Source organism: Carettochelys insculpta, chromosome 9 (assembly GCF_033958435.1).
Source record: "Carettochelys insculpta isolate YL-2023 chromosome 9, ASM3395843v1, whole genome shotgun sequence".
Taxonomy (NCBI): domain Eukaryota; kingdom Metazoa; phylum Chordata; order Testudines; family Carettochelyidae; genus Carettochelys; species Carettochelys insculpta.
This window is the reverse complement of record NC_134145.1, coordinates 23,666,419-23,689,471: the sequence shown is the minus strand read 5'-3', so window position 1 is coordinate 23,689,471 and position 23,053 is coordinate 23,666,419. Positions and strand designations below refer to the sequence as shown.

Below are 23,053 nucleotides of genomic sequence, written 5' to 3'. Positions count from 1 at the left end.
ATTTCAAAACTTGTAGGAAAAATGACTGAAAACTATGGTCTTCCTTTGGTGTTTGATCCTGCTGTTTCAATAGATGTGAACACTTCCCATAGTTTAGTTTTCTTATGCATATGAGTGTAATAATTTGGCACTTGCAAGCGTCTTGATTTGACAATCTCATCCTGCTTTACAAAGACTCATGGCTAGGCATGTTGTTCCTCCAGGCTTTGGATAGTATCCTTCCTCAACGCCTTATCTTCATACACCTACAAACGATACATGTTGGTCTTCTTGGCACACTCTTCTCAAAAATTACATGGGGAGATTACCACAGCCAGAAGCCGTCAGAACTACACTGCTAAACCGAATGGCCGCATGCTGACAATGGACTGAGATCTGAACGCAGGGCCCTGTTGCTGCAGCACTGCCGGAGCCATACCCAGGGAGCACAGCACCGGACTAAGTCCTGCCCGTTCTTTCCCAGGACCACCTTTCGCTGTGTGTCTCCCGGCTGCAAGAGAAGGTTACTGCTGTGATAAGTCAAGCGCTGCGGGATCTGGTGTGGACTGAGATCGGCCTTGGCCCTTGACCAGAACCCGGTGAAAGAGACCAGGAGAGCGGCAAGTACCTCTGCATGCGGAGGTCTGGGAGAGCCATTGGGAAAGCACAGAGGGTGCCTCTCCCTCGCCTGCCCGCTGTCAGGCACAACCCGGCCTCCCCAGCCCCACATCAGCACGAGGGGAAGGACAGCTCCCTGGTGGCGGAACGAAAACTTTGCAAGGGCCCCTGCCCCCACCGGCCGGGGACCCGGGCAGCTCTGCTCTCCCTGCTGCCCGCAGGGGGACACCCCGCTCGGCTTCCGGCGGGGGAGGAGCCTCCACCCCCTAGCGCACGGCCCAGGCCCCGCAGGTGCGCTGGCGTCCCGCCCGGGCAGGCCCGCCGCCCGCCTCAGCACTTGCCGAAGTTGCCGGGCGGGAGAAGTTGGGGGAGGCCGCTGCATTGTGGGGGGAGGGGGCGTGGGCTGCGGGCGGTGCCCCCCGGCTCCCTCTCCCCGGCCTGCGGACGCGCGCCGCCGCGGATTCGGCGCAGTGGCTGCCTGGCGCCCAGGCGGGACAAGAGGGGTCAGTGTTGGGCGCGGGAGCTGGGACGCGAGCGGCGGAGCCGAGCCGAGCCCAGCGCTGGCTGCTCGGCAGCTGCCGCCTCTCATGCCCGGCCGCCCGCCGCCGCCGCGAGCGCGCTGAGTGGCGGGGAAGAGGCGCCGGGCTCCAGGCTCGGCCAGCAGGGCGGGCAGCGGGCGAAGATGGCCCGGAAGGGAGAAGCCTCCGCCTCTCCCTACGGTAAGCGCCCCCCACGCCGCGTAGCGGGCGCCCGGGGCCGGCCGGAGCCTCCCCCTGGCCTGTTTACATCGCGGCTCCGGCAAGTGCCCGGCCGCCGCCGCAGCCGGAGTTTGGTCCCCCCGCAGCGGAGGGGCTCGGGCTCGCCTGCCTGCCCGCCCGGCACCGGGGGCTTGGGAGCAGCTGCCCCCCTGCGCTCCCTCCCCGCGGCACACGCGACTCCTCCCGGGGAGGGGCAAGTTGGGGCTCGCCGGCAGCGGGGGCAGAACTCCTCGGAAAGCCGCAGGGGCATCGCCGCGGCGGGGCTGGGCTGGGTTGGGCTCTGGCCGGGGGGCGGCGCGGAGCCGGGTGTGCGGCCTTGGGAAGGGCTGCGGGGGGCTCGGGCAGGGGGATCTAGAGCCCAGAACGGGCCGGCGGGGAGCGGGGTTGCACACCGGCGTAGCGGGATGCGGGCGTGCAACTTGCGCGTGGGGGTGCGGCGGGAGTGCGCTGGCGCGGTGCGCTGAGCTGGGGTGCCGGGGAGCACTGCGCAGAACGGGGCTGCGGCTGGAGGTACGGAGCCCAGGACTGGGTACTGGGGCTCAGCCAGCAGCTTGTCTCCTTGCCCCAGTCCTGCCAGTCGAAACGTCGCTTTCTCCAGCAGAAGGTCACCGGGGGCACAACTTTATCTCGGTGCTTGAGCGCTGCTTTAATTGTTCCCGAGTAGCTAATTCATTTGCGGCAGAAGAGAGGGTTTAGCAGGCTCCTTAATCCGTTTAAAGGCGTCTCCATGAAATCAAGTGCCGTTTTCCTTTTACAATTATGCATGAGATTTCCATGGCAAAATAGTTCCCTCTTTAATCTGCAGAACGAGCAGAAACCTCTTAGAAACAAATCTCCTTTTCTCAGCACCCAAACAGGCTGGTCATTCTGGGAGATAATTTATACTCAGGGGCATCAGTGGAATAATAAAACTCTTGCTTTGGTGTTTTATGCATACTGTGTGACATGACTGTAACTCAGAAAATCCAGAGTTTGATTTACTTTTGTGGACTGAAATTTGATAACCATATCTGCTTAATCAAAAATTGGCAATTTGAGTTATTCACAGGCCCTGAAGGACCAAAGCTGGTTAGCTTTCTTTAAGGGAAGTAATGGCACCCTGAACAAGCATTTGGTCTCTTATGCTTCCCCTGTTGTGGCTGCCTGAGAAAAGATTGCAGGATGAGTCAGAAAACCAGGGAATTGTTTGGAGAAAGAAGACATAAACAAACCTCTAGAGGGGGAAAAGCCTGTGCCAGAAATCATACAAGTTCAAGGGGAAATTTACAGACTTCCAAAATGTTGACAGTTACCTTTAAAATCATTTAACTCCTCAGAAGCTGTGATCCACAGAAGTCAGTAGTTTTGTAGTTAACTTCATGGTAATAGTATTCAGTGCATAGAAAAGGAGATAGAAGAACACTCGTCTGAAGAATTAGAGGAATACAGTATGTAGAAATGGAAAATAGCCAGTAGATTGAATTCATACCCCTGTAGATGCAGCATATAATTCCCTCGCTTACCAGTTATAATCAAGAGAGCTCTGCTTTGAAAATAAATGGAAAGAAGTCTTGGAAATTGTATTGGGTTGTCACACAACACTGTTTTAGCTTCATTTTCAAACGTGTTACTTTGCAACATCTGCGTTCCTTTGTCATGATACTGCCTGTATTTACACGGAGAAAAAGGCATTGGGAAAAATGTCTTGTGTTTCACCTTGTAATACTTCAGAATTGAAAATTGAAATACACTAACTAGAATTTCTGCTGTTTTAGTGATTTCACATTCATCAGTGTTTTTACTTTTTTCTCTCTTTCTTCATGTGTTTATACTGTGAAATAGATTTTAAAGGAATGAAAGTGAAATGCCTTCTAAATTCAGATGCTGCAACATTGCATGCCTTTTGTGTGAAATTGCTGTAATAGTCATCATCGTGACTTTTTTCAAACTCTGCTAATGGTTGGTTATTTATCTACCTATTGATATTTTTGGAGGGGTAGGTGCCCTTAGTCTCTCCTCTTGTAACCCTAGTTCACTAGAGCACTAGTGATTTTATTTTATTATTTTATAAATGACAGGCAAACCTTTCTCAAAAGCTTCAATCCATTGAGTTCTGGTGTCAATTAAATTCCTTGAAAGAGGTAAGACAGATTCCTGGCTGACAGCAGACTGTAGGCTCCCTAGACAGCTTGTTAGTTGTCTGTCTCTCCAGTCTGTGCTAACAAGCTGTAACTGATGAGGGATTACTAGGTTTGGATTGGCTGATTAAAAACTGTGATACTAGATAATGCCTGGATGTCTACTGAAGTGAATATACCTGGATAAAAGGCTTTAGTAAACATGCAGACTTTTGAGGGTGGGGAGAGTCAGCCTCTTCTGCAGACTACATTGTTTTAATAATTTCTCTTTTTTCCCTGCGTGTGCATGAAGCGACTATAAGATCAGCTTGGAAGCAAGCTGCTTATTAGCTTCCTAAATCCAGGTAGTAGGATTCATTCTTCCCTAGAACAGCTGTGATAGATAAATGTGATTTCTTGCCCCCAGCATGGAAAAGGTAGGAAGGGTTTATCACAAACAGTGATGCTGACTTTATCAAGGCTCATTTCCAGCTGAAGTTTTTTTTTTCTTTTCCCCCAAGAAAAAAAAAATCAGTTGCTATCTTCCAGTGGAAAAATACCAAGATGAAATGGAATACAAGCTGAACCTCTCTAAGCTGTTTATCACTAGACCAGCAACATCTGTGGTCAGGCGTATAGTTAGCTGCATGTCATCTTATCATAGGCGTGGGCAAGTTTCCTGCTGTCCCATAAAGTTTGTTTACAGCCAGCAGTCCTGATTCCCAGTATTATTTAATGTTATTTAACTCTGATTTACCCCTACATGTCTTCTAAATATCTTCACTCAGTAAGCAATGCAAATGTTGGTAATGCTGCTAGACAGTATTGACCTCCTGTGGTTTGGCAAATTCTCTGGTTTGGCACCAGTTACATCCCAAGGGTACTGACCTAGAGATGTTCCACCTGTACATATTCCCCCCCAATCCCACACACACTTTGGGCTGGTGTTTGGATGATTGCAACTAAGCAAAAAAAGAAATTATTGTGCACTCACTTTCACATGCTTAATGTTGAGGGTTTAAAAAAATCTCTCTCATTTAAATAAATTAATCACATTTGTCACTTGACTAATTCTTGTTCCTGTTAGGCAGAACTCCCTTTGTGCATGACTAGGCCTTTAGCAATGTTGAGATTATGTGTTTGTGCCATCACAATTATTTCAGTAGTAACTAATAGTGATATAAAGCCCAGATTATAACATCACTGAAGGAATGGTTTGGTGGAGGAGGAAGCAGAGTTTACAAATACTGCTTCAAGCAGTGTTTTAGTAAGTAGCTTTAATTACAGTGTACATCAGAGCTAATCTTTATTACAGTAAACCCTTCATTTAAAGAATCCCAATTTAATGGACTTTGGAAGTAAAGGATGGTGTCCACCATCCCCCCAAATAAATTCCAAAGACTCACCAGAGCTGCTGGAGCCAGTGGTGCTGGAGCCGTCACAGTGGCTGGGGCTGCTGGGGCTAGAGGAGTGGCCAGGAACGCCTTGCAAGGTGCCTCCAGTCCTACAAATTCAGATTTAATGGACTTTCAGCATTAACGGACACCTCTTCTTCCATTAATCTGTTAAATTGAGGGTTTACTGTGTTTTTAATTCACCTTGAGTTAGTCCTCCTTTATTTGCATCTGCAAATGGCAGGGAGCAAATCCGATGAGGCAATGACTGTCGTTTTTGTTACCAGTGTGTAGCCTATCTTAATGTGTCCTTGACTGAGGTTCCTAGGTGCTAACATCCCTTTTGAAAGGGGTGTGCAAACGTGGCAGATTGAAAATGCAAGTGAGGTGTTAATTTGCTAGTCAGGGCATCATTTGTGTAATGGCATCCACTCGCAGTTCCAGAAGAGCTGCTTTTGAAATGCAGAAGAGCCGTGTAAAGGAGGTTCCTTTGAAAGGAAGTGCCACTTTCAAAAGCACCCTTCTTCCTGGAAAAAATCAGGAAGAAGAGTGCTTTTGAAAGTGGAGCTTTCTTTTGTAGGAACCCATCTACATGGGTGTTTTTCATTTCGAAAGCAGCTCTTCTGGAATGGTGAGTGGCTGCCATTATGCAAATGATGTATTTGCATTTTCAGTCTACCATGCTCGCTTGCTCCTTTTGAAAGGGAGGGGGGCCAGTGTAGAGGTAGCCTGAGAGAGGAGGTAAAGAAGGTAGGAATGTGGAAGAGGTGGAAATAAGAGGAGAGAAGACAGGTAAGGAGAAGAAATGCCATCTAAAAGAGACAGGAGGTAGGAAGAGGGAGTAGGTCAATGGGAGAGTGCCTGGGCTCCCCTCTACTTGTGAGACTGGCAGAGGTGGATGCAGCTGAACATTCACAATAGAAAAGAGAGGTGTGGGACCCTGCCAGGACCCAGGAATACCTTGCTACACTACATACTACCCAGAACGTTTTTTTCCCTTTGCGGTATTTACACTTCAACAGGCAGGTGGCAGGCATTTCAAGGCTGAATCTTCTATCACCTCGTAATTCATACTTGGCCAAATTTAAAGTGAGATATAAATGAGTGCAGCTCCACTGACTTACATGGGATTGCACTTTAATAAATTATCTAAATCTGGTCCACCTTACCTAGTTTTCCACTGTGTATGATGTCTCAGAAAAATCAGTAATGCTTTGAACACAGCTACAGTACATAAGTATGAGGGATTCTGATATGAATGGATTTTCTGATTTATATTAACTTAATAGGGGTTATTTGCAATAGAATAAACTTGGCGGGTGAGAAGGGAATGCAAAAGGTAGCAATTTACTTTATGTACCCTGTTTAATAAGTTTGTTATAGCAGATATTTATTTTTTAATAGAAAAACTTTCTCCCTTGGTACCTCACTTCATCTTATGTTTGTTCCTTTGGTGATGTGTTAATCCTGCCTGTTGAAATGAATTTAGGTTTTTAAGCTTCTCTGTAGGATTGAGCAGGAGGAGCATATGGATTTTGCAGAAATCTTTGTTCAGTTTGTCATTTATTTTATCAATAATAGCAGCAAGGAAATTTATTTTAAAAACACATGAAAGGTAAATAGATCTAGTGCTTATTGTAGCTTTTTGCTGCTTTTCCTTTTGAAATTCCATGGTGAAGAATTTAAATGTTATTTTATCATAATTATTTTTTTCTTATTTTATCATAATTATTTTGATTGGAACATGACATGATCATTTAATAAATACTAAATTATTTTATTATGAGTAACCTAATTTTAATATTTAATATGAATTATGCTATAGTTTAATATAAACTGTGTTATGAACTTTATTCATTGTGTAAGGTAATTATAAACAACCGTTGAGGGCTACATATATATTTGCAAATTCATTTAATACAAAAGTATCTGATCTGCTTGCAATCTAATGTGTAGCATTTATAGAACTCATTCAAGGAACAGGAAGTAAACTGCTGATTTGTAAATACATTATTTCCAACTATATATTAAGTTTCAGAGATAGTAGGGAAGATAACTTGACATTTTTGCACATTTTTCCTCTAGGGGTTGTTACAGGGGGAGAGGAAAAAAAACCATGGAAAAGTGCTGTTAGATTTAGTAGACTGAAATATTTTGATGACTCTTGGTAGAGAAATACCCCAAAAGCCAAATCATCATCTGGTTTAAATCAGTGTAAGTTAATTGAGGATTGGCCTCCATGTCTTTATGCATTTTGTGAGCCACTAATATCCAGAGATAAAGGTATCTTTAAAACGTAATTCTAGGAAATATTATCTGTAGGCTAGGGTTGGCAACACTCCAGCTTTTGCCAGCAGTCTCCTGGAATCCCACCCTCTCTTCCAGAGGCTACCTCAGACAAACAGTGAGATTTTGGGGACTGCTGGGCTGGTGTGAAAGCAGGCTCCCTTATTTGTTTTCATTCTATACCACTCACAGAAGTGGCCAGCAGCATTCTTATGGTCTTGGCCGGGGCGGGGAGGGGAGAAGAAGGGGTTCTCCATATACTGTCTTGGCCTGAACCGCTGATTCTGCAGCTCTTATTGGCTGGGAGCTGCAGCCAATGGGAGCTGCAGAGTAGTGCTTGTGGGCAGCAGCATGCAGAGGCCTCTTGGCCTCCCCCCTAGAAGCTACTGCCAGAGGAATGCATCTAAAGGAGACACACTGCCTGGGGAAAGTGCCAGCTTCCTGCCCCCTCTTGCATCCCACCTCCACCAAACTTCATACCAGAGCCTGACCTCTCCCTCTCCTCACACCCCAAACAATTTCTCAGAGCCTGACTCCCAGCCTGTGCCTAGACTCTGGAACAGAGTCTGCACCCAGACCACCTACTGCACCAAAACTCCCTCCCAGAGCCAACAGTCCTCCTGCACCCCAGCTGCGTAACCCAGCCTGATGAAAGTAAGTGAGGTTGAGAAAGAGGGGCCAGTGGAGGCAGGGGGAATGGAGTGAGCGGGTACCTTTAAAGTGGAAAAAAACCCCTCTATTTCTAGCGGACAATCTGTTTTTATTGTATAAATTATCCATATCTCTGCATGAATTCCACAATTAACCTGATCTATGCCTCTGACAGAGTTGTGGATAATAAAACTTTCCATAATAAGAGAAACTATTACCACAGGTATAAATGCTTTCGTCTGGTGTCCTTGGGCCCTGACTGTTGCCAAATGAGAGAATTTGCCAGACCATGAGAGGTCAATATTGTCTAGCACATTTCCAATATTTCCACTGTACTTGGCTCCTGGAAGACGTTTAGGGGTAAGTTACAGCTAAATAACAGCACAGGACACTGAGAACCAGGACTGGCAGCTGTACGCAAACTTTATGGGACCATGGGAAACTTGGCCACTCCCTTGAGAAGTGATCATCTGGCTAATTAAATCATTCCAGATTACAGATGTTGCTGGATGAGAGAATACATGACAGGAGAAATAACAGTTAAACATGTGCCTAGGCAGTATTGTGTACTAGACTTTCACTGCTATGGTGAAAGACTGTAACAAATGAAAATGAATTTGATCTGATATTTCAATTTTGCCTATTTTAGCAAAAAAATCTCAAGTTATATCTTCAGGAGAGTCTGGACTAATGTTGGTGTTGCAGTGCAAATCATGATTCAAGTCCATGTGACGGCGCTAAGCTCAGACTCTTACACAGCACCTACCCACACAGTGCATGTCTCTAACTGGAAGTTACTATAATTTCAGCTTCATAATCATTAAATGAACTCTCAAATGGGCGAGGAAGGATCACAAGGCCATGAATTCTCTTGGACGTGGGTTGGCTGATCCTTGAAATGAATAGACAAGTAAGAACCCTGTCTGCTAACAAGTATGAGAAATACTTGATCGCAGACAATTAGCCCCTAGATTAGGAGACTGACCCCCTTATTAACACCAATTAGCTATGACCTTTCTGTAAATGCTGAGAGTACTCATTGATTCTCTTGTGCCATGATTGTGTATAATTCTAGTGTTTGGTAGCTGAAAAATATATTACTTAGACTATGGAAATTCTATCCTTAGTTTCAGAGAAGTAGCCGTGTTAGTCTGTATGTTCAAAAACAACAAGTCCTGTGGCACCTTATAGACTAACATATTTTGGAGCATAAGCTTTCTTGGGCAAAGACTGATGAAGCGGGTCTTTGCCCAAGAAAGCTTATGCTCCAAAGTATGTTATCTATAATGTGCCACAGGACTTCTTGTTATCCTTAGTTTGTTTTCTTGTGTTTATGTACTCCAAAGTATAGAAGTATGTGTCATCATTCACTGAATAATCTACATTAGCTAGAAAGATTTAAGAACTACATTTCCGTTTCTCAGTTTTGTGGCTCAGATTTGCACTGTAGGTACACTGCCTGGGCACTTGTTTAACTGTCATGTAGTCTCCCACTTTCCTATACAGTCCTAGTTCGTAGTCAATAGGGAATAGTGCCAGAAGGCTCAGTGAGAGCAGGATTAGGCCTTCAATTATCCTATTTTTTACCATGTGAGTTAAATTAAGTGATAGTATTGAAAAATAAAAAATATAAAGAGACAAATCCCTCTCAGAACTGTGTGAGATTAGGCACAATGAATTGCAATTGCTTTTCAGTGAGATTAGTCTATTGTGTAAATATGTATTTCAGGACTGCTTAAAGAATGGATTATGTAAATATATATTTAAGGGCTTTAAAAATGCATTGTGTTGACAGAGCCTACCACAATAGAGTATCATGTAAACATATGTCCAGAGAATTTAAAGCCACCTATTATTGTTAGACTATTGTGAACATATATTTAGGATTTTTTTTTTTTTTAAAGGCAGATTGACCCAGTAGAATACAGAAGCATTTTCAAAGGTGATGATGTTTATCACATAAATACATAGTGAAGGCAACCCTTGAAGCTTTGGTCGCTTGCTAACTGCAAGCTTTTGTGGTAGAGTAAACCCCCGACTTACGTGGAGGTTGCGTTCTTGCGCAACCCTGCATACCTTAAATTTCACCTTACTCAGAGGAACCTGGAAACTGACCAGCTGCTGCTGGAGCCTGGCTCTGAGTTCCTCACTGCTCACAGGAGACAGGAAACTGACCAGTGTTGCAGCACTGATCAATTTCCCTGCTTATCTGAATGTCAGGCAGCCCAGAGCCAGGTGCCAGCTCCCCACCACCCTGAGTCGCATTCAACCAAAATACACGCAAGTTGAGTGTGCGTATCTCAGGGTTTTACTGTACACTTGAACCTCCAGAATCTGGGTATCCCTAATCCGGGAACATCTGTGGTTCAGACTCGAGCAGGGGGAGGATGAAGCAGGTCTGTGTGGTGCCACTCCTGCTCCTCCCCAGTGAGGGAATGATAGACTAGCAATGGGCTTTTCTGAAGCCTTCCTCCACTCCCACTCCCATAGTGGCAGGATTGGTGCCTGGGAGTGGCAGGTGGTGGAGGGTCTTGTGCAGATATGTAAGCCCAGAAGTGGGGTACCAGGTAAGTATCCTACTCATCCCCTTACACTCTCAACCCCCTTACACATTATCCTAGACCCTGCACTCCCGCCCCCAAGGACCTCCTTGGGTTTGGAAAATTCCATAATCTGTCCTACCCTGTTTCCCAGGGTTGCTGGATTAAAGAGGTTCCCATGTATTTCAGGAATTTTTGTGTCACTGTCAGTTTATGGATACTTGCTATGGGTCTGATTTTGTAAATAGTTAAACACATTGGTAACTTTACTCATGTAACTTTTCCCATAGACTGCAATGAGACAATATCCTGGAGTAAACCTAAGCATACATGTAAGTGTTGGCAAGATCTAGGACCAAAAGAATTCTTAATATAGTACAAATAGTAGCCTAAATAATGTATTTATGACATCAGCCAATATTTCAGACCTCATGTTATGTAAGGCCAAATCCTGTTGGCTTTATTTATGACAACAAGTCTGATTAACTTTTTCACACAACTATTCCTGCTAAAGTCCATGGCTTATGGGTACACTAATGAGTTTTGCGAACAAAACTGGTGGAATGTCCACACACACAATGCATTCAGTCGACAGTATGTCGAAAAAAGTTGGCACTTCTGCCAACAACCTTCTGTCTCTCCCAGATGAGGAAGACCGCCTTTTGTCAACAGGTTCTGTTGACATCCAGGACAATGGGCATCCAGGACAATGGGCAGCCCTGTCTGCTGTGCTGCTGGGTGCCTGTTTTGTCGAGAGAGGGGCAGGAAAATCTGGCTTCTCTGTTGACAGAGTGGAGCACTCTTCCAAATGGCTTTTGTGTGAGGCCACATTCTGTTGACAGAAGTTTTATTGGGAAATCTCTTCCAACAGTGACTTCTCTCGACAGATCACTGTAGTGTGACTGTAGCTTATGGAGCTTCAGATGGGACAAATCCTAAGAAGCGCTAAGTATCAGATATCATCCCATGTGAGTAAAGAGAAAAGGTTTTGCTCATATTGCAGAATTTAAAATTAGCCTACATGGATGTTTTGTTTTATTTACTTTAGCTCAGGAAAGTAAAATGTCTGATAACTCATAAAAATCGTGAAAAACATGAAAAAAATGTGAAAACATCCTGGGCCTGATTCTGTTACCTTAGCTCAGGTTCAGTAGTGAGCACTTCACAAGCAATCTCAGTGGGACCATTTATAAAGTAAAGGTACCACCTCACCTGAAAATGTGTGAAAGTCTCAGAACTCCTTGGAATTTGGGATTTCCAACTCGACAAGCTGACATTAACATCATTACAATACCCTTGCTTTGATATAAAATTAATGCAAAATTCAGTTGTTATGGCTTACTTGTTGCTTAATGATCTGTCTCACCAGGATGTCTAACAAGAAAAGAGGCTAATAAACTAGATTACTTTTTGATGGAACAGACTTGTATCAGAATTTGTTAGATTAATATGCAGGTGTTAATACATACTAGAAGAAAATTATTTCCGCCAAAAATACTATTTTACAGTGATTGTACTAAAACAACAATCTAATATCTTTACCCACAGTCAGTTCTGATGCAGAGGTTGGAGCAGTTGTTCTCTCTGCACTCTACAAATTAGTGTGTGTATATGATGATGTCACCCCTGTGGAGGAAATTAACAAAATTGCTTCAGGCTCAGGTCTGTTCCATGTAATAGAAAGCCTTGTATGACTGGCTCTTTGTATGGCATATTTCAACCAACAGTGGGTGTCTTTCTCTGAGCTTCATCCCTCTGAAAATAAGGGAGTACATAGAAATGTCAACAGAGACATAACTGTAGCAGAGTTACAGCTAGTGCTATTTTAATAACCCAGTGGATTAATGACATTCTGTCAAGATTGGTTAAATCCTTCCATTTAGCAATAGCATGATTATTCTCCCTAGACTCTTTTCTTAACTTCCTGCTGAGATTTTGCAATGTAACTGTTGAACATTTTATAGATCAGCTGCTACTGAATGAATCATGCATTTTGTTTGTGGCAGTATGATCACTTTTATTATTCAAACCAATACAGTGAAACATTCAAACAGATGTAATGACTGCCACTCAGACCAACATGATGATAAAGGTTTGGTATGACTTAGAGCTTTGCTGATGACTACATGGCATGATTTTACTCTACGGCAGTGCAGTTTAGAAGTGGCCATGTTGATCCCAGGATATCAGAGAGATAAGGTGAGCAAGGTAATACATTTCATTGGACCGGTTTCTTTTGGTAATCGAGGCAAGTCGAAGAGCTGTGCATAACTTGAAAGCTTGCCTCTCTCACCAACAGAAGTTGGTCCTATAAAAGATATCTACCTTGTCCGTGAATGATTTCATACACAGCCAGCTGTGATCTACTCCTAGATAATTCAGCAATATTTTTGTTTCCTGTTTTCAAAAGCCGCTACACATTAAAATGTAAAATAAAAAGTAGTTCTGCCTCGCTCCCTCTTGAGCTTGTATATCCAGTATACCTGTATATCTTTAGAAGCCTGGGAATCTCAAGACAGGTGAGGAGACTCATTCATACAATACACAGGATGAACTGACTGTGCATGGTATGTGCATTTCTTCTATGTAAAACAGGTTTTAAAAGAAGAATCTCCCTTTTCCAGAATTAGTTTTGTTCCAGACCGAAGTACGAGTTATCAGATTTTACTTTTATTTCCTGGGCAGGGAATGAGTTCTCTGAATACAGTTTCTTCCTTTTATTATTCTTTCTGCCCCAGTTTCATAAGGGCCCACTTACCAGCAATTCTCATTTAAACAGAAGAGGGCTAGAAAGTGGTTTCTTTAAAGTCCATCAGTTCAGCTCTCTTTGTGCCCCTAGAGAAGAGGTGAGTCATTGAAATGAGGTTCTCCTTCTGAGAGCCTGAGTTCTCTGGCTTCAGTAGCTTTCCTTGCCCCAGCTGGAGTGAGAAGGATCAAGCTCTGGACATGAACTCTGATTCTGTGTGTGATGGGTATTTTGTTATCTCTAGACTGGTGGACTGGCTTGTGTGTTTTAGGGGGAAAGAAAGAAAGAAAAGAATACACCACTGAAAGACAGAAGAGAAAGCTGGGTGATAAATCCTTATAGAAATGGAATGCAGTCACTGTGCCATAAGGGATCATCTTCAGTAATAGTTCTGGATTTGTCTCATTTACCTCTTTTGTCACCAGAGTTAAATACCTAGAAGACTGCTCAGGCATTTCTAGGAAGCCAAGATTTTTAAGCCGTATCCAGATTTATATCTGACTCAGGTCTTGTGCTATTACTGGACTATTGTCTGCCTTCCACGCCTAGCTTTGCTAATAGTTTCATCATGGAAAAGAGCACTGTTCTACTTCGGGAATGGATAAAACAGTTTTTTTCACCCAGCACTGAGAGTGCTTATTTCTTATGTGCTTCACTACAAAGGCAAAGTGTTTCCCACCAAGCTTTTGCAAAGTTTTGCATTTTTAAAATCTGTCTTGAAGACACTGCCCTTTTGAAGCAGTTGATGCAGTTTTAGCCATAACATCTTTTCCAATTTTCCTTTGTTGGTTAACTTTTGATATTGTGTTCTGTTACAAAAATGCTGTCTCAGAAATAATACATAGCATTTAGATGCTGTTTTTACATTTCAATACAATACACTATTAGTTGTCATTAGGCGTGTCTTGGGCAGATTTCAAACCTGGTGGAGTCCATCCCTCTCCAGGCGGCCACAGCCCCGTTAGCCTGCCTCTTTATGCAGGCAGTTGCAGTCTGCACCACAAGGAGGTAGGGTTGACTTGTGTGGACACGGGTCATCAGCAGGCCACAACTTTTTGCTTTTCACCCTCCCACGGTGGGAAGAGCTAGCTGATCCTGACATTGCTGGCTGCAGTGCCAAGCGTGCACCACACCTTGCAGACCAAATGGATAGACAACATTAAAGAATGGACAGGGATGAGCTTTGCCGCAACTCAAGAATTGGCACATGACTGCCAGAGATGGAGTGACACTATAAAGAAGGTTGTCATGAAGGTGCCCCAATGACCTCGGTCAAGGGACTGATGATGATGATGACAACAATACACTGGGCCAGATTCTTGTCTTGATTCTTGTCTAATCTTGATATAATCTTGATAACACTGGTATAAATCTAGAATAACTCACTTGAGTAACTCTAGATTTAAATGCTTGTAGCTGTGGTCAGAAGCTGCCTAATTATCTGGTTAATCTGAGGTGAGAGTAGTGATTTAGGAATGATGATCCTAGATTCTCTGTCCTACTTTGTTACTGGATTGTTGAGTGTAGGTTTCCCCTCTGGTAATGTATGAAAGGAAACAGTTGCCAGACAATTTACAGTAAACCCTTGACATATGCAGCTTCAAGTTGTGTGTAACTTGCTTTGCAGGCTGCTAGGCAGGCTAAGAGCCCCTTCTCCCTGCCTTCCTCCGGCCGTGAGGCTGTCAGTAATCATCTTAAATCTGTCAGCTGTGTGGCTATGGGAAGGCAGGGACAAGCAGCTAGGAAGCTGGTGGGCTGGTTAGTTTCCTGGCTCCAAGGAGTGGAGGGGAGCCAGCCTGGTTTCTGGCTCCCTTCCACTGGTTTCAGCCAAGAAACTGACCAAGGCTGCTGCCCTGGTTGGTTTCCTGGCTCTGAAAGGGGAGGGGAGCTGAGAGCCAGGCTGCTGCCTGGTTCCCAGCTATCCACCACTTGTTGGACCCAGGATACACAGCAGCTCATGGCTGGTCAATTTTCCGGGTCCCCCAAGAGGCTGGGAGCTGGGAACCAAGCAGCAGCCTGGTTCCCCTCTGCCCTATGCTGGTGGGAACTGGGAAACTGACCAGCCATGAGCTGGTTAGTTTCCTGGGTTCTGCAAGCAGTGGGGAGATGGGAACCAGGCTGCCCTTAGGTACATGGCTTCCCAGCACTCTGGGAGCCAGGAAACTGACCAGCTTTGGTGGGCTGGTCAGTTTCCCAGCTCCTGCAAGCCCAGGGGAATTTCCCCCCCAACTTGCATGAAAATTAGTTACACAGGGGTTGTGTTCCTGCAACCCCTGAATAACTCGAGAGTTACTCTGCAGTCAACAAGACAGGTGGAGGATATGTGCTATATACAGTAAACGCAAAATATTGTAGGTAGGATTTTCAAAAATGTTCAACATTGGCTTAACTCTGCTCCCAGTGATATAAGTCTCATTGCTGCTATTGAAGTCAGCATTAGGTTAATGATGAGAGATTCTGCAAATCCCACCCAATGTATGCAGCTCATACAAAACCACCCACTTTTCAGTTCTGTTACTGTATACATACAGTATAGTGTCTGTCTGTTTAAACTCTTGCGCATGTAGCTCTTTTCAGTTCAGCACACACTCATAGCCCTAAAGAATTTAAGAGCCCAGGAATGTGGGGGAAAAAAACCCCCATTACCTAGCAAATCTTGCTTTAAAATTTAATTCTCAGTCAAGGTTTGTTTAAATGGTACCTTCTTAAAAGGGAAGGCTGTTGGTTACAGTAGATTTGGACATCTGTAAAATTATTCATACGGCCTTATCAAAGGTCCCTACTTGCATTATTGTCAGGGGAAATCCCTTCTGGTGTGTAAGCTATGATTCTGTTACTAATATTGTCACAATAGCAACAAATATCATTGAACACTAAGAATACCTAATGACTAACCAAAACATTTTGCAGCAGGCTTAGTGGCCATAAATAGCATACATTTAAAGTGAAATCCTGTATGATAACTGTTGTTGGAAATGTAGGATATTAATTACTTTTTTTAGAAACATTGCACAGTTCATGGATGCTTCTAGTTAAAGGCTAATATTTAAGATAGATAGCAATAAAATAATTTGCTTTATTTACGATAGATAATAAGTGTGTCTCTTTTGTTTAACACTATTTTGATCTAATACATTCAGTTTAGTTAGTGGGCTGAACATCGCCTTTCAGTACATTAATTCTTTTCATACTGTTACTGCTTATAAACAAAACACTACGTAGTTTTATGGTCATCTAATCCTGGGATTTTGTTCAGCAGTGTTATGCAGGGGAAGCGTCTTGTGCTAGTTATGAACCTGGACGCGTTAAAGTAGAATGAAAGGTCTGAATTGTTTAAGTCCATTATAATGAACTTCAGCTTCCAATAAAGTTTTCTTCTGGTCAGGAGAAAACCTTGGCTTCATTTATGTACAGGGCCTACTGAAGACCCAGTTCTCCTGGGGTATCTAAAACGAGCTAACTGGCTCATGATGGCAAGGCTGCTGGCCACTTAAGCACAGTCTATATCTCTCTGCTTTAAAACTAAAGAGCCCATTTTCAGGTGATGGCCAGTAGTCGCAATCTGGGTATTCTACTGTATATTCTGCCATTTGCCCTTTCTACCCTTTACTTCTCTCCTATGTCCCTCTTCTTGTTTAGCCTTGTTAGAATATAACATTTTTGTGTCAAGGACTGTGCTGTCTCTTGTATTCGTCCAGTGAACAGCAGGGTATAGATCAGGGGGTCACTAACCCTCGGCATGGATGCCAAGAATGGCATATGAGTCAATTTTTCATCAGCACAGAAGGCTGCAGTTCAGCCTTGCCTCTCCTCCCCCGAGCAGCCGGGGGCTTGCTTGAAGCCATGCTGCTGGTAGATTAACAAAAGACCAGCTAATGCTCCCACCATCACCTGAGTGGTAAAGCTCTGCATCTTTATTTATTAATGAAGCTGTTGTAAGTAGGACTATTAGTGACTTTTTAAAAGTCCCACCAGCACTCGGACTGTACCTAGAGGTCAAAAGGTCAAATTTCAGCACTCTGCCTCAGCAGGGTTGCAGACCCCTGTTATAGATACTATTGGACACAGCTAATAAATACTACAATCAGATGTGAAATGCAGTTTGTTATAATAAATTGGCTTTAAATGGCAAAAGCTAGTGGTGAATTACATTGTGGAGTTGCTGCTGATCCAAGAAAAGTTGTTTTGAATAGGGCTAGAGTATGGCATTTAGCTGCAGCTGTGAGTTGGTGTGGAATCAGACTGCCTGGTGGGAGATCTAGGAGAGATGAGGCTTTAAAGAAGTTTTGTTACCACTTTACCATGGCCCAGGAGGAGTTAGCCCCTTGGTTTTCACTGAGGACAACTGAAACTAGCTTTGAGTACTTCTCCTGTCAAAATGCAAACCAGTGCATGAGTGAGAAAACAAATGAAATTGCCCCATAAATAACCCACCTGTTCCATAAAACATTCCAGACACTCTGCTGTTTGCCACTTGTGTTATATGTGCTGATGCCTCAAGGTGTATGCCACTGTGCAGATGAGCGGTGTCAAAACTAGAATGGACATTATTTCTTGGAGAGGGCTAAGGACAGGGAGGAATAAAAATTGTCTATTCTACAGCAACGTTTCTGCCCGCTCAGTTCTCAATATTTTCTGCCCTTTCTGTTTCCATTAGTTAATTGGTTTGGTTTCCTCTGTGTTAGTCGGTTATGTATCCTTACACTTCAGTAGAAAGCATGAATAGTAGCAAGCACAGGGCTCTCATAGATGAATGTGTTGATTATGCTGCTTGCTCTTGTAATCAAATCATGCTCAGTAATCTATCTTCACTTGGATATGGAAGCACTCCGTTTGCTGTGCACTCACTCCTGAAGTGTAAAGGCACATAGCCATCCACAGCTGCTCAGCTGCATGTGTGTGTTTCCTTTTGTTGCTCTGGTACCTGTTTTAGAGACAGCAGACTGATAAAAGCAATTGCTTGGAGTATATTAATTGAGTGTTTTTTTTTTTAACTATCTGGATATTATCCCAAAAAGCCAAGGAAGCTGAATATGCTTGATGAAGACTATTATCCTATTACAATCAAAACAGAAGAATTGATCAGAATAGCATACATGGAATTGATTTAGAACTATTAAAATACTCAATCAAGGCTGTGGGGTGGATGATTAGTCTGTCTCTGATGTTATCAGCAAGCTGGGTGTGAGGAAACATGATTATTCCTGTGCTTTCAGAAGTGAACACAAATGCTATTCTCCAGTTCTTGACCTTTTGTATTTGACCTTGACCTCTGTTATTTGCATTACAGCAAAGACTAACCAAAGTGGAATGCCTGGTTTGGGCAATGCAGTCTCCCTTAGCTGAACTGCAGATTCTTTGCACTGAATCAAAGAAGGTGCTGCAGGAGTTGGCACAGTGTTATATCATGTTTTTTGCTGTGGTAGCTGGTGGTAAAAAGGCTGACAAAATCTTGGGAAAAGGAGAGTAAGAGAGCATGATAACTTAGATGTATGAATGTGACCTCCTTCAGGGTCACGGCCTGCTGCAGGCTAAGAACTCCTACGCAGGAAAAAGACAAACTAACACTCATGAGGCAGTAATCATATACAGGCGCTTTCTAAGGTTTCAGAATTACATTCCATAAGCGATATTGCTAATATGTAGTCAATGTGAAAGACCGAAGTTCACCAGAATCCACAAAGCCACATCCTTCCCTGAACCAAGTGATCATATCGCTACACCAAATGCTAATAAATCACTCCTGTGCAATGCCCCACAGAAAGGTGAAAACTTGCAAGGTCCTTGCCAAAATACTGGGGGGGGTGCGTTCCTGCAGAACTTCAGATTTAGCAGTCGGTTTAATACTGTAACAAGATTCAACGTTACTAACCATATAATCGCACACACTTCTTGATACTATTAGTATCTATGAAATGGCCTTCTTGACTTCCTTCCACTGCATCCCAATAAAACATATTTTGCCTTATTTCCATGGGTAACTGATTCCAAACACCAATTGATTATCTTCTGGGGCAAAAAGTCCCCCTGTAAATTTAATCTAAAATTTTGTTTTAATTTCTGGTATGTTCATGTGTGGTTTCTTCAGTTTGAATATGTTGCTACCAAGCCTTTTGTGGTAACCTTCTAGTTAGTTTATTCATTGCAAGAAAACTTTTATCTTGTCCCTAGAATTTACCTTTTTCTTATAATAACTACAACCCTTATGAAACAAGCAGAGTATTTTTCTTCCTTGTTCACCACTTTCCTGTGACCATTTTATGTCCATTGCTCTGATGTTAAGGGCTGTAAAGTGGGCAGTTCTGGCCACCAAGAATATCTCTGTCATAGGGGAGATCCCAGGAGGGCATATAGCTGATGTAAACGTTCTTGGTCTTTCTCAATACGTCCTATCACAGTCATTCACTAGGGGGCATGGGTGAAGTGCTGACAGGCCTCAGCTTTTCCAAGCTGCTGACCAAAGAACTCTTGGGCCATAGGAAGCAAGTGCAGCTAGGACAGGTCTGAGTCTGCTCTAGCTTGTATTGGGGATCAGAGTAGTCTCAACAGCATCAAAATAATGGAGTTGCAGAGTGGCATAAAGGCATTTCTGCCCCTTTGGTACCTTGGCTGAGAAGAGCTCAGATGCATCAATGAATCAAGACCTTTGAGATGATTGTGCCCAAATAGTCCGTTTGACATTTCAGTCCCACTCAGGAAACTAAGCTGAAGACATTCAAATATCCATCCTCATTGACAGAGTCAATTGCTATGTCAAGGAACCTGGTTCGGAGCAGGGGTCGGCAACGAAAATAGCAAGGAGCAGTTTTTTTCAAATTTTATAAAAACCTCAATTCAAGAGCCACAATGCATGGGAATAAGACTTTATTAGCAACATGATCAAAACACAGATACAGTATCATATCCCAAAACGCACTGCACATATTAAAGGGGGAGTTACTACGCAATGTTTTGAGATCACATACTGTTTGTTTAGATATGAGTTGTTCATTGTGGGTCTCTTAGATATTCACTGTTTATCAAAAATAATAAGGAGGGTTTTGTTTTGTTTTGTTTGTTTACTTTGCCTGCAGCTCTGGCCCAGAGGGAACAAAAAACAAAACAGTCCCCCTCTCCCCAACCAAACTTAGGACATTGGGCTCTCCAAAGAAGAGCAAAATTACCACTAGGCAGAAAACCTGGTGGTATTTTTTGTTTATAACAACTTTTTTAAAATAATTTATAGTTTTGATTATCCAAGTACATACCTCCCACATGGTCATGGTAGGAATCTGTTCCAGCAGGGGACTAAAATAACTTCCAGGAGGGCAGTTGTAGGTTGAGCATAAATTCCAATGCTCATGTTGCTTTTTACAGGAAGTGGCACTCTCATTTATATGAGCTTTCCAAGCTTAAGACTATAAGAACATCCATAATGAGTCAGGCTGATGGTCTGTCTATGCCAGTATCCCATATTCTGTTAGGACCAATGTCAGGTGCTTCTGAGGGAGTGGACGTAACAGGTTATCATCAAGTGATCAGTCCTATGTCCGCCATTCTGGCAAACAGAGGTTAAGGACTCTTCAGAAAATGGTTTTGCATCTCCGCCCTTCTTCACTAATAGCCATTGATGGACCTGGACCTGATTAACCAGTTCTTTTCTGAACCTTGTTATAGTCTTGGGCTTCACAACACCCTCTGGCAAAGAGTTCCACAGGTTGACTGTGTTGGGTGAATAAATACTTCCCTTTGTTTTATACCCGTTACTTATTAATTTCATTTGCTGACCGCTGGTTCTTGTGCTCTTATTTACTTTCTCCACACGTCATGATTTCATAGCCCTCTGTCATATTTTCCCTTTAGTCATCTCTTTCTAAGCTGAAAAGTCCCAGTCTCGTTAATTTCTCCTCACATAGAAGATGTTACATACCCCCGGACACATCGTTTTGTTGCCCTTTTCTGTACCTTCTCCAATTCCAATATCTCTGTTTTTGAGATGGGGCAACCAGACCTGCATGCAGTATTCAAGATATGGGCATACAACAGATTTATCAGTAGGCTTCTACCTGATGTGGTGTGTGTTTTTTCTCTGTAGCATGATATGCAGAAGGAGGGAGCAGTCTTGCTGAATCAGGTAGCCCAGGTAAAACCAGTTACTTACAAAACCTGTAAGTATTTGTGCCATGAACCCAAGAAATATTTTAACAGAATTAGGGTCCTTCATAATAAATGTGTTTTGAAGTAATCGAATACCTTTTAATAAAGACTCTGGTTCTTATTATTTCTACTGGATCATACAGTACAACTAATTGGTTTTTCATCACTTGTCTTATTTCATCAGAATAAAGATTTCTTGGACGTGACCAGATTATTATAAAGCAGCTGAGTAACAAATCATGTAGTACTAATAATACAGTATTTATTTTTAGATTTTTGCAGAAGAATAAGTAGGTTTTGTGCCACTGCTTTGCTGGTAGCTGACAAAGGTCAATGAACTGTATCTGTGAATACATTCTTCTGTTGATTTCAGTACAATGTGATATCTGTGCTAGTATCTAGACAGCAGCTACAAATAACAAGAAGATAATAAATGTTATGTCCCTGTGGCCAACACACTCGAATCCTGTAATGTTTATCTCAGTAAGTAGGTTGAAAGAATGAGAAAGATTTGTAAAGTATGGTGGTTTGAATGTAGACTGCTATTTCCTCAGAGCAAATGTTCTTCCTGGCATACTCCCTTTAATTCTGGAAACAGAAAGTTACTCCCAAATGTAAAAGTGAAGAAAAGTTATAATCACGAAACATAGCTTGTAGGTGGGAAAAAAATGATGTGTGTGCCTGCATACATCATCTGTATTTTCCTCTCATTTATGCATTTCTTATCCAGTAGAACCTTATTAATTTGTGCTAATGGGTGGGAGACCTTTGTGAATTACTGAATGCCGTGACAAGTAGAATGCCGAACATATTCCCAGAAGCAGCCTGCCTACCTGCATTGTGGGAGTCCCATCTGCAAGAGACTATTCCTTTTACATCTCTTATAGCTCATTTTGCAGTCACAAAGGCAAATAAGGCGGGGCGGGAAAAACACCCAAAATGAATGTAGTGCTGCTTCTCTCCTGCTCTCATTACGCAGGAGTCCCTTTCCTTTCTACAGAGGGGAGGGATTTAAAAAAACCCGACAACCCACAGGGATCTGCTGAATGGGTTGGGATAAAGAGAAACAGAATAGTAACAGGAGTGGGTCACAGGTTCATAAAAAGGATCCAAAAGGGAATATCCAGCACAGAACTCTAGACAGCAGCCTCTGAATTACAAAGGTGAAAAAGGAGTTAGTGGGCATTAGCATTGCTTCATTTGTAATAAAATTATTTGCTGTAATAATTGATGCAGCAAGCCTACAGGTGCTGGGGAAATGAACTGTCAAGTCTACAGGTGCCAATTCTCAGCCCTGGAAAGCTGGGGCACAAATGAAGCCCTGGACATTGCCCAGAAGAACTGTGCCTGGATAGGTGAGTTGAGAAGTAGAGGGAAGTACATACGCTTAATCTGACAGTGAGATTATCATTATCCCCTTTATTGGGATATGTTTATGTTTTCAAGATGGTGATGTGATTTACTTAAAATGCACAAGATTGAATTAACAGACTAATACTTTTTAATTTCTCAGTCTGAAAAGCAAATGAAAAGGAACAGTGATTAATGGAATTTATTTTTATCAGAGTGAGTTAATAGGCTTTAAAAAGAGCTGGAGATCAATAATAAAAGGCAGCAAATAATTTGGGCTCACACAGTTGCATACAGTAATGAAATCATTCCTTTATTATGGTGTCTTTGCTTGTTTGCATTAGAAGCCATCCTCAATTTCTGAAAAATAAAGAACTCGAGAGAGGTATTCTTCAGTGCCTAAATTATTAATTATGGCCACGTCTATATGGCCCAGGTCATCAGCTCCACTGCCAGCAGAGCCATGCTAAGCAGGTTTCTGGAAATTGTAAGTGGCTTC

At 43.0% G+C, this 23,053-nt stretch overlaps 1 protein-coding gene across 4 annotated transcripts in view; it reads left to right on the top strand.

The window, feature by feature from the left end:
• Positions 1-891: 891 nt before the first annotated feature.
• SLC44A5 (solute carrier family 44 member 5) overlaps positions 892-23,053 on the top strand; it is a 198,542-nt gene continuing 176,380 nt past the window's right edge. For 3 of the 4 annotated variants that reach the window (XM_075002430.1, XM_075002429.1, XM_075002427.1), the window contains exon 1: positions 1,141-1,316. In XM_075002430.1, coding sequence (XP_074858531.1) covers positions 1,280-1,316 — 37 coding nt within the window. In that variant the 5' untranslated portion in view covers positions 1,141-1,279. Of the gene's footprint in view, positions 1,317-23,053 lie in introns of all 4 variants that reach the window. The other variant, XM_075002431.1, reaches the window with a different exon arrangement.